The sequence below is a fragment of the Salmo salar genome, chromosome ssa09 (assembly GCF_905237065.1).
Source record: "Salmo salar chromosome ssa09, Ssal_v3.1, whole genome shotgun sequence".
In the NCBI taxonomy this organism is placed as follows: domain Eukaryota; kingdom Metazoa; phylum Chordata; class Actinopteri; order Salmoniformes; family Salmonidae; genus Salmo; species Salmo salar.
Window position 1 is genome coordinate 44,362,899 of NC_059450.1, and position 12,296 is coordinate 44,375,194.

Here is a 12,296-nt window from a genome sequence, read left to right on the forward strand (position 1 = left end):
TGTTGATATCTCCTTTGGTTATTGTCATAATGTCATGTGTTTGTTTCCGTGGGTCCAAATCTTAATTCCATCAGCCTCACCATATATAAAGTGTTTTCAACAACATTTACAAGACTGTTATAGTACTTAATGTTCAACCTTTTTGTTCTCAGAAGATGCAGGGGAACAGGAAGGCCATGGTCTTTCTGTAATGCAGTGTTAATGTCAGTGTAATAAAACCTAATAAAGACAGAAATACCAACAGTAATGATGGAGACAGTAGTGTTGCGCTATGGTGAACTTTAATGAACTGTGTAGAGAGAGAGATGGACAGAGAGAGAGATGGACAGAGAGAGGGGGATGGACAGAGAGAGATGGACAGAGAGAGAGATGGACAGAGAGAGAGGGATGGACAGAGAGAGAGATGGACAGAGAGAGGGAAAGAAAGAAAATATACAGTTCTATATTTCCAACATACAGACAGTGTACACTATTAGTATCCATACCGACAGTGTACACTATTAGTATCCATACAGACAGTGTATACTATTAGTATCCATACAGACAGTGTACACTATTAGTATCCATACAGACAGTGTATACTATTAGTATCCATACAGACAGTGTACACTATTAGTATCCATACAGACAGTCATTGGTCTCAGCATTTGTGTTGGCAGTGATACAACGGTAACATCTGTTGACCCATTTATTGTTTTCCTTGAATCTGACACAGCGATATAAAGGGAGGTATCCATCTATTCTCCTGAAGGAGTCAAACACCTGCTGCTTAGTCGGTTTGGTCACTTCTGGATGGTAATTTGTAGGGTCCCAAACCGAGGAGAAGACAAAGGCCTTCCGGTTGGCGTTCCAGCCGTTGAAGACGGTCATGAAGGGGAGAATGCTGGTTGCTCCATCAGGGAAGTTGCATCTCTCCAGGCAGGGAGAGTAGGTGGAGAAGAAGACGATGCAGTCATTTGGCTTTGCTGCTGTTAACAGAGTCTGCATTTTGCTGGGGTTGGTTTTATCATGCCCCAAGAGAAGGTACTCAGCATGGAAGGTGTCAGGTATGGCTGCGATGAGCCGGTCTCCTATGTAGACACTATAATGCTGAAGTGTGTTCTGGACAACCTGAGGTTGCACGCCTACATCAAAGATCGCTCCATTTTGGGTGCACTGCTGTTGGGTGAGTAAGACAGCCATGGCATACTGGTGGTTCTCCAGGCCGTACCTGAACAACAACAGGAGACAGAAGAGACAGAACACAGAGGATCAGAAACATTACAAACAGACAGGAGACAGAAGAGACAGAACACAGAGGATCAGAAACATTACAAACAGACAGGAGACAGAAGAGACAGAACACAGAGGATCAGAAACATTACAAACACACAGGAGACAGAAGAGACAGAACACAGAGGATCAGAAACATTACAAACAGACAGGAGACAGAAGAGACAGAACACAGAGGATCAGAAACATTACAAACAGACAGGAGCGAAGAGACAGAACACAGAGGATCAGAAACATTACAAACAGAGACAGAAGAGACAGAACACAGAGGATCAGAAACATTACAAACAGACAGGAGACAGAAGAGACAGAACACAGAGGATCAGAAACATTACAAACACACAGGAGACAGAAGAGACAGAACACAGAGGATCAGAAACATTACAAACAGACAGGAGACAGAAGAGACAGAACACAGAGGATCAGAAACATTACAAACACACAGGAGACAGAAGAGACAGAACACAGAGGATCAGAAACATTACAAACACACAGGAGACAGAAGAGACAGAACACAGAGGATCAGAAACATTACAAACAGACAGGAGACAGAAGAGACAGAACACAGAGGATCAGAAACATTACAAACACACAGGAGACAGAAGAGACAGAACACAGAGGATCAGAAACATTACAAACACACAGGAGACAGAAGAGACAGAACACAGAGGATCAGAAACATTACAAACACACAGGAGACAGAAGAGACAGAACACAGAGGATCAGAAACATTACAAACAGACAGGAGACAGAAGAGACAGAACACAGAGGATCAGAAACATTACAAACACACAGGAGACAGAACACAGAGGATCAGAAACATTACAAACAGACAGAAGAGACAGAACACAGAGGATCAGAAACATTACAAACACACAGGAGACAGAAGAGACAGAACACAGAGGATCAGAAACATTACAAACACACAGGAGACAGAAGAGACAGAACACAGAGGATCAGAAACATTACAAACCCAGAGACAGAAGAGACAGAACACAGAGGATCAGAAACATTACAAACAGACAGGAGACAGAAGAGACAGAACACAGAGGATCAGAAACATTACAAACACACAGGAGACAGAAGAGACAGAACACAGAGGATCAGAAACATTACAAACACACAGGAGACAGAAGAGACAGAACACAGAGGATCAGAAACATTACAAACACACAGGAGACAGAAGAGACAGAACACAGAGGATCAGAAACATTACAAACACACAGGAGACAGAAGAGACAGAACACAGAGGATCAGAAACATTACAAACACACAGGAGACAGAAGAGACAGAACACAGAGGATCAGAAACATTACAAACAGACAGGAGACAGAAGAGACAGAACACAGAGGATCAGAAACATTACAAACACACAGGAGACAGAAGAGACAGAACACAGAGGATCAGAAACATTACAAACACACAGGAGACAGAACACAGAGGATCAGAAACATTACAATCAGACAGGAGACAGAAGAGACAGAACACAGAGGATCAGAAACATTACAAACAGACAGAAGAGACAGAACACAGAGGATCAGAAACATTACAAACATACAGGAGACAGAAGAGACAGAACACAGAGGATCAGAAACATTACAAACAGACAGGAGACAGAAGAGACAGAACACAGAGGATCAGAAACATTACAAACATACAGGAGACAGAAGAGACAGAACACAGAGGATCAGAAACATTACAAACAAAGACAGAAGAGACAGAACGGATACACACAGGAGACAGAACACAGAGGATCAGAAACATTACAAACACACAGGAGACAGAAGAGACAGAACACAGAGGATCAGAAACATTACAAACCGAGACAGAAGAGACAGAACACAGAGGATCAGAAACATTACAAACAGACAGGAGACAGAAGAGACAGAACACAGAGGATCAGAAACATTACAAACAGACAGGAGACAGAAGAGACAGAACACAGAGGATCAGAAACATTACAAACAGACAGGAGACAGAAGAGACAGAACACAGAGGATCAGAAACATTACAAACACACAGGAGACAGAAGAGACAGAACACAGAGGATCAGAAACATTACAAACAGACAGGAGACAGAAGAGACAGAACACAGAGGATCAGAAACATTACAAACACACAGGAGACAGAAGAGACAGAACACAGAGGATCAGAAACATTACAAACACACAGGAGACAGAAGAGACAGAACACAGAGGATCAGAAACACGGGTTCTTTCTGAAACATTAGAAACAGACAGGAGGAGGACACTCCAAACTATTTGAATATATGAATATGTGCACTTTTACTTATGCATAATTTATCCCCACCAACTCATGGACAAAGTTAAGAGAGGTCTGAGATAGTGCCCTCTGTAATTATTGGGACATTGACACAATGTTGTTTTGGCTCTGTACTCCAGAACTTTGGATTTGAAATGATACAATGACCAACTATGAGGTTAAAGTGCAGACTGTCAGCTTTAATTTGAGGATATTTTCATCCATATCGGGTTAACCATTTAGAAATTGCTGCACTTTTTGTACATAGTCCCCTAAAATTATTGGGACAAATTCACTTATGTGTATTAAAGTAGTCAAAAGTAAAGTATTTAGTTCCATGTTCCTGGCACGCAATGACTACATCAAGCTTGTGACTTTTCAAACTTGTTGGATGCATTTCCTGTTTGTTTTGGTTGTGTTTAAGATTATTTTGTGCCCAATAGAAATTAATGGAATATGTTTCTAAACACTTCTACATTAATGTGGATGCTACCATGATTAAGGATAGTCCTGAATGAATCGTGAATAACGATGAGTGGGAAAGTTACCCATCATTATTCATACATGTATCCCCCAAAAATGAAATGTTTCAAATAATGCCTAATGATTCTGTCTAACCGACATTTAGGAGTATTTAGATTATGAATGAACAGAGAAACACCCACCTTCTCATCTCTTGTACCACATGAGCCAAGACATCTGCATTGATAGCATCCACCTTGCCTCCAGGCCAGAGAGACAGCAGAAAGAGAAGGACAACTCTCCTCATAGCTACACACACAGCTGAAACATACAGGAACACACTATATATACTGACATCTGAAACACACAGGAACACACTATATATACACACACAGCTGAAACACACTATATACACACAGCTGAAACACACAGGAACACACTATATACACACAGCTGAAACACACAGGAACACACTATATATACACACAGCTGAAACACAGGAACACACTATATATACACACAGCTGAAACACACAGGAACACACTATATACACACTGCTGAAACACACAGGAACACACTATATATACACACAGCTGAAACACACAGGAACACACTATATATACACACACATCAGAACTACACTATATATATATATATATACACTGACAATACAAAACATTATGAACAACTACTCCTTCCATCACATAGACTGACCATAGACTGACCATAGACTGACCATAGACTGACCATAGACTGACCATAGACTGAACAGGTGAATCCAGGTGAAAGCTATGATCCCTTAATTGTTGTCACCTGTTAAATCCACTTCAGTCAGTGTAGATGATGGGGAGGAGACAGGTTAAGGAAGGTTTTTTAAACCTGGAGACAATTGAGACATGGATTGTGTATGTGTGCCACTCAGATGGTGAAGTGCTTTTAAATGGTAGTAGGTGCCAGGCGAACAGGTTTGAGTGTGTCAAGAACTTCAACACTGCTGGGTTTTTCACACTCAACAGTTTCCTGTGTCTATCAAGAATGGTCCACGACCCAAAGGACATCCAGCCAACTTGACACAACTGTGGGGAGCATTGGAGTCAACATGGGCCAGCATCACTGTGGAACGCTTTTGCCACCTTGTAGAGTCCATGCCCTGACGAATTGAGGCTGTTCTGAGGGTGAAATGTTGATGTAAATTCAGTGTACACTTTTCCTTTGTATGGAGTCTTGGAAATCCCAGCACAAGATGGGCTATAAAGTCCTAATAAAACAACATCAACAATTTTGATGATCAGTAAAGATAACATTAGATATAAGTAAAGTAGAATACACTTACAGAGATCGTAGAAGGCTGGCTTATGTCCTCTAGATTGTAGATGGCTGGCTGATGTCCTCTAGATTGCAGATGGCTGGCTGATGTCTCCTATCCAAGACAAAACAGATGAAGGTTAACTCAAGTTATGGATAACATCTAAAACAAACTTAGACATGTTCATTATTTAAACCAGCAGAACAACAGTCATCACAAGTCGTTCAGAGAGAAGATACTAATTCACCAGGTACCTGTTGAAGGGTTGTTGCTGTGTCCATGTGAGCAGCGCTTTATAGTGGTTTTATATGTTAATATTTATCCAGGGGAAGGGAGGGCAGAGGGAGGGACAGAAGCTGCTGGTATCATTGCCATATTTATCCAGGGAGGGCAGAGGGAGAGACAGGTGATGCAATAGCTATACAGTAAATAGACAGTTATTATTGTCAATACATTTTCTTTTAAATACAATACCAGTCAAAAGTTTGGACAGGTGTGCCTTGTTAAAAGATCATTTGTGGAATGTATTTCCTTCTTAATGCGTTTGAGCCAATCAGTTGTGCTGTGACAAGGTAGGGGTGGTATACAAAATATTTGGTAAAAGACCAAGTCCATATTATGGCAAGAACAGAGAAACGCTTGTGAATTTTTTTTTTTCTACTCATTCATTCCCCTTTTAATCTGTCAGGATACCACTTGATAAACAGTAAGATAAGCAATCTTATTGAATTACAAGCTTTTTATCTGAAAATAGGCAGGACAAGGAAGACCCCTGCCACCAGTTTTGGGGTTTCACAACATTTTGTTTTAACAGTGTGTGTAAATAATTGAATGGCACTGCTGCCGGGCATGCTGTGGTTTACATATATATATTTTTAACATTCCATTGGCATCCACCAACCAACTTTTGGGGGATTTGATTTATTTGACCATTTAAAAACACAATTCAGAAAAACAAGTTGTTAAGTAAGTAGCCTGGTTTCTGCTTGATGTACTAGACAGGACAGTAGTCTATCTCAGGGCCTTACCCCCAATCCATCTCTTTCACAGGAGGATGGTGGCACCTTAATTGGGGAGGACGAGCTTGTGGTAATGGCTGGAGCTGAATGGAATCAAATACATGGTTTCCATGGTTTCCATGTGTTTGATGCCATTCCATTTGCTCCGTTCTGGCCATTATTATGAGCCGTCCTCCCCTCAGCAGCCTCCACTGATATCCTTAATACTGGGTGCCAAGCAGAGAAGCATTGGCTCCCATTTTTACAGTTTATTGTTTGACTTGGCCAGGAATCAAACTCCCAACCTTCCAATCTCAGGGTGGACACGAACCATAAGGCCACCGAGTTGGTGGACAAGTGATACACTGCATTTAAATCAATGAGGATAACACAAGAATGTTTTATAACTTATTTTACATGAAGGTCCTCTGTAAATATACATGAATACAAATACATCATTCCAACAGCACCAACAAGGGGGAAACAGTACTAGAAACATTAAAGATGGGAGTGAAATATATAGTGCAGCTTGAGAGGTTTATGACGTTTCCAAAGGATTACTGCACTAGATAACAGGACATGTACTCTGTTTACTTGAGACCCGCCTTCATCCGTGTTCTACAGAATTAAAATGACCTCATTCAAAAAGAAATTCACAATAGTTCCTAGAAATGTTTGCCAAGTAACATCAAGCCACATTGAAAAACCACAAGGGAGGATACACAGCACTCAATGCACACAGTCACTAACTGTTAACACTGTGCTGCTCCCAACATGTTACAGTCACTAACCAGTAACCCTGTGCTGCTCCCAACATGTTACAGTCACTAACTGTTAACCCTGTGTTGTTACCAACATGTTACAGTCACTAACCATTAACCCTGTGTTGTTACCAACATGTTACAGTCACTAACCATTAACCCTGTGTTGTTACCAACATGTTACAGTCACTAACCATTAACCCTGTGTTGCTACCAACATGTTACATTCACTAACCATTAACCCTGTGTGGCTACCAACATGTTACAGTCACTAACCATTAACCCTGTGTTGTTACCAACATGTTACAGTCACTAACCATTAACCCTGTGTTGTTACCAACATCTTACAGTCACTAACCATTAACCCTGTGTTGTTACCAATATGTTACAATCACTAACCATTAACCCTGTGTTGTTACCAACATGTTACAGTCACTAACCATTAACCCTGTGCTGCTCCCAACATGTTACAGTCACTAACCATTAAACCTGTGTTGCTCCCAACATGTTACAGTCAATAACCATTAACCCTGTGTTGTTACCAACATGTTACAGTCACTAACCATTAACCCTGTGTTGTTACCAACATGTTACAGTCACTAACTGTAAACCCTGTGTTGTTACCAACATGTTACAGTCACTAACCATTAACCCTGTGTTGTTACCAACATGTTACAGTCACTAACTGTTAACCCTGTGTTGTTACCAACATGTTACAGTCACTAACCATTAACCCTGTGTTGTTACCAACATGTTACAGTCACTAACCATTAACCCTGTGCTGCTCCCAACATGTTACAGTCACTAACCATTAACCCTGTGTTGTTACCAACATGTTACAGTCACTAAACATTAACCCTGTGTTGCTACCAACATGTTACAGTCACTAACTGTTAACCCTGTGTTGCTACCAACATGTTACAGTCACTAACTTTTAACCCTGTGTTGTTACCAACATGTTACAGTCCCTAACCATTAACCCTGTGTTGTTACCAACATGTTACAGTCACTAACCATTAACCCCGTGCTGCTCCCAACATGTTACAGTCACTAACTGTTAACCCTGTGTTGTTACCAACATGTTACAGTCACTAACCATTAACCATGTGTTGTTACCAACATGTTACAGTCACTAACCATTAACCCTGTGTTGCTACCAACATGTTACAGTCACTAACCATTAACCCTGTGTTGTTACCAGCATGTTACAGTCACTAACCATTAACCCTGTGTTGCTCCCAACATGTTACAGTCACTAACCATTAACCCTGTGTTGTTACCAACATGTTATAGTCACTAACCATTAACCCTGTGTTGTTACCAACATGTTACAGTCACTAACCATTAACCCTGTGTTGTTACCAACATGTTACAGTCACTAACCATTAACCCTGTGTTGCTACCAACATGTTAGAGTCACTAACCATTAACCCTGTATTGCTACCAACATGTTACAGTCACTAACTGTTAACCCTGTGTTGTTACCAACATGTTACAGTCACTAACCATTAACCCTGTGCTGCTCCCAACATGTTACAGTCACTAACCATTAACCCTGTGTTGTTACCAACATGTTACAGTCACTAACCATTTACCCTGTGTTGTTACCAACATGTTACAGTCACTAACCATTAACCCTGTGCTGCTCCCAACATGTTACAGTCAATAACCATTAACCCTGTGTTGTTACCAACATGTTACAATGACTAACCATTAACCCTGTGTTGTTACCAACATGTTACAGTCACTAACTGTTAACCCTGTGTTGTTACCAACATGTTACAGTCACTAAACATTAACCCTGTGTTGTTACCAACATGTTACAGTCACTAACTGTTAACCCTGTGTTGCTACCAACATGTTACAGTCACTAACTTTTAACCCTGTGTTGTTACCAACATTTTACAGTCACTAACCATTAACCCTGTGTTGTTACCAACATGTTACAGTCACTAACTGTTAACCCTGTGTTGTTACCAACATGTTACAGTCACTAACCATTAACCCTCTGTTGTTACCAACATGTTACAGTCACTAACCATTAACCCTGTGTTGTTACCAACATGTTACAGTCACTAACTGTTAACCCTGTGTTGTTACCAACATGTTACAGTCACTAACCATTAACCCTGTGTTGTTACCAACATGTTACAGTCACTAACCATTAACCCTGTGCTGCTCCTGTGTTGGAAGTTCTAACCAAGTGAGAGAGACTGTCATTTTCTTCAAACAATCATCTTTATTCAATATTGATAAATTATTGCAATAATGAGTCTGGTCGACCCCCCAAACTTGAGTGTTGAACCGAGTAACCTAACCTTCACACAATTGCAAAGTTCTATATATAGCTGACACTAACAATGCTCAGCCATGGTTGGTTCAACCCCCCTCATGCAGACCAAGGAACATCATAAGCAACTCTGGGTTCATCTTGTCGTTATCTGCCCGAGGGTTGCTGTCTTAACCCCACCCTGGCTTAGTTTCCCAGATGCAAGGAGGATTTTGAGGCAATGAGGGATTGTTCTACTCTTAAGCTATCTCTAGTAAAACACATGCTTGTCTATGCAATGCAGTCTTTAACTAATTTGTCAGCTCAAGCCATCTCTGGTGCCCATACGCCCAGATTAGCTGCAGGGAACTAGAGTGGAGACCATAAAAACACAGACACTAACAGGACAGAAATGTCTTCCTATTCATTAAGTATTTATTGCTAACTATTAATATCAAACAAATCAGGTAAATACTTAATTTTTCTCTCACACTACCAACATGTTACAGTCACTAACCATTAACCCTGTGTTGTTACCAACATGTTACAGTCACTAACCATTAACCCTGTGTTGTTACCAACATGTTACAGTCGCTAACCATTAACCCTGTGTTGTTACCAACATGTTACAGTCACTAACCATTAACCCTGTGTTGTTACCAACATGTTACAGTCACTAACCATTAACCCTGTGTTGTTACCAACATGTTACAGTCACTAACCATTAACCCTGTGTTGTTACCAACATGTTACAGTCACTAACCATTAACCCTATGTTGTTACCAACATGTTACAGTCACTAACCATTAACCCTGTGTTGTTACCAACATGTTACAGTCACTAACCATTAACCCTGTGTTGCTACCAACATGTTACAGTCACTAACCATTAACCCTGTGTTGCTACCAACATGTTACAGTCACTAACCATTAACCCTGTGTTGTTACCAACATGTTACAGTCACTAACCATTAACCCTGTCCTGCTACCAACATGTTACAGTCACTAAGCGTTAAACCTGTGTAGCTACCAACATGAGCTAACGTAGGCTAATGCGATTAGCACGAGGTTGTAAGTAACAAGAACATGTCCCAGGACATAGACATATCTGATATTGGCAGAAAGCTTAAATTCATGTTCATCTAACTGCACTGTCCAATTTATAGTAGCTATTACAGTAAAATAATACCAGGCTGTTGTTTGAGGAGAGTGCACAGTTATGAACTTGAAAAGTTATTAACCTCTTGACGGTCGCCTAGGATAGGGGGCGCCAAAGCGCATTTTGAAAAAAAATCGTGTCCATTTTAAACGGCCTACTACTCAAACTCAGAAGCTAGGATATGCATATAATTAATACTTGTGGATAGAAAACACCCTAAAGTTTCTAAAACTGTTTGAATGGTGTCTGTGAGTATAACAGAACTCATATGGCAGTCAAAACCCCGAGACAGATCGAAACAGGAAGTGGAATTCTGAATTGCGGACTCAACTCCATCACGTTGCCTATTAATCACACCGTGAGCTATGGTTCATTGAGCACTTCCTAATGCTTCCACTAGATGTCCCTAGTCTTTACAAAGTGATTTGAGTCTCCTACTGTGAAAACTGACAGAATGACACGCTGTGGAACGTGGTCACACGGAGAGGGCCATCACCATTATGACGCCGGCACCCCTGGCTACCCTCCCCTTTCGAAACGTTTATAAAGACAATGCAATCGTCCCCCTTGAATCTTATTGGAGCTCTGGTTGAAAAAGGCCCTAAAGATTTATGTCATACAACGTTTGAACGAACCTAAATAAGAAAAAAATGAATTTTGTTGAAAGAGTAGCCCCGCGCATTTCGGAACTTTTGGTGCAGCCTTCAGAACGCGCTAACAACAACAAGCTAATGGAACATAAAGGATGAACTTTTTCGAACGAAAATACATTTGTTGTGGACCTGGGATTTCTGGAAGTGCCTAAGGATGAAGATAATCAAAGGTAAGGGATTATTGACAATAGTATACAAGACTAGATTTGATATGCGATTGTTCCAAGATGTGCTGACCTGTATTGCTAGCCTATTGTTCTGAGTATCGCATCCCCTTTTATCGCAAAGTGTGATTACCCAGTAAAGTTATTTTTAAATCTGGCATTGCAGGTGCTTTCAAGAGATATTCATCTATAAATCTTAGAATGACAATATTACATTTTTAAAAATGTTTTCGAATAGTAATTTAGTAAATTGTAGCGCTGTTTCATCGGATGCATTTGAGGGAAAATAGTTAGTCAACGTTACGCACCGATGTAAAATGCTGTTTTTATATATAAATATGAACTTTATCGAACAAAAGAATGCATGTATTGTGTAACATGATGTCCTAGGTGTGTCATCTGATGAAGATTGTCAAAGGTTAGTGCTGCATTTAGCTGTTTTTTGGTTATTTGTGATGCATGTGGTTGGTCGGAAAATGGCTATGTGGCTACTTTTACGATATACTCCTCTAACATAATCTAATGTTTTGCTTTTGCTGTAAAGCCTTTTTGAAATCGGACAACGTGGTTCGATTCAGGAGAGGTGTATCTATAAAACGATATAATTTGAAGAAAAAAAATTGAAAAAAAAAAATTATTACATTTTGTTATGCTAATGAGGATAGGATTTTTCGCTGGATGTCCGCACAGGGGTTAATAAACCAGATAGGCACATTTGGGCAGTCTTGATACAACATTTTGAACAGAAATGAAATGGTTCATTGGATCAGTCTAAAACATTGCCCATACACTGATGCCATCTAGTGGCCAAAATCTAAACTGCACCCGAGCTGGAATAATACATTGTGGCCTTTCTCTTGCATTTCAAATATGGAACCAAAAAAATACAAATGAACACATGGTTTATTCTTTGTATTATCTTTTACCAGATCTAATGTGTTATATTCTCCTACATTCATTTCACATTTCCACAAACTTCAAAGTGTTTCCA

General features: G+C 40.2%; 1 protein-coding gene across 1 annotated transcript; it reads right to left on the reverse strand.

Moving 5' to 3' along the window:
• Positions 1 to 262: 262 nt before the first annotated feature.
• Positions 263 to 5,605, reverse strand: LOC106611397 (uncharacterized). Its single transcript, XM_014211567.2, has 4 exons — positions 5,557 to 5,605; positions 5,330 to 5,416; positions 4,200 to 4,317; positions 263 to 1,210 (listed from the first exon to the last, which is right to left on the reverse strand). The coding sequence occupies exons 3-4, from the start codon at positions 4,301 to 4,303 to the stop codon at positions 613 to 615; spliced, it is 702 nt and encodes a 233-aa protein (XP_014067042.1). The 5' UTR covers positions 4,304 to 4,317; positions 5,330 to 5,416; positions 5,557 to 5,605; the 3' UTR covers positions 263 to 612.
• Positions 5,606 to 12,296: the final 6,691 nt, after the last annotated feature.

Excerpts from the sequence above, each read along its gene's own strand:
- LOC106611397 (XM_014211567.2), bottom strand. The coding sequence starts at position 4,303 with ATGAGGAGAGTTGTCCTTCTCTTTCTGCTGTCTCTCTGGCCTGGAGGC. Across the intron at positions 1,211-4,199 it reads GTGGTACAAGAGATGAGAAG|GTACGGCCTGGAGAACCACC; the intron begins GTGGGTGTTTCT and ends GTTGTTGTTCAG.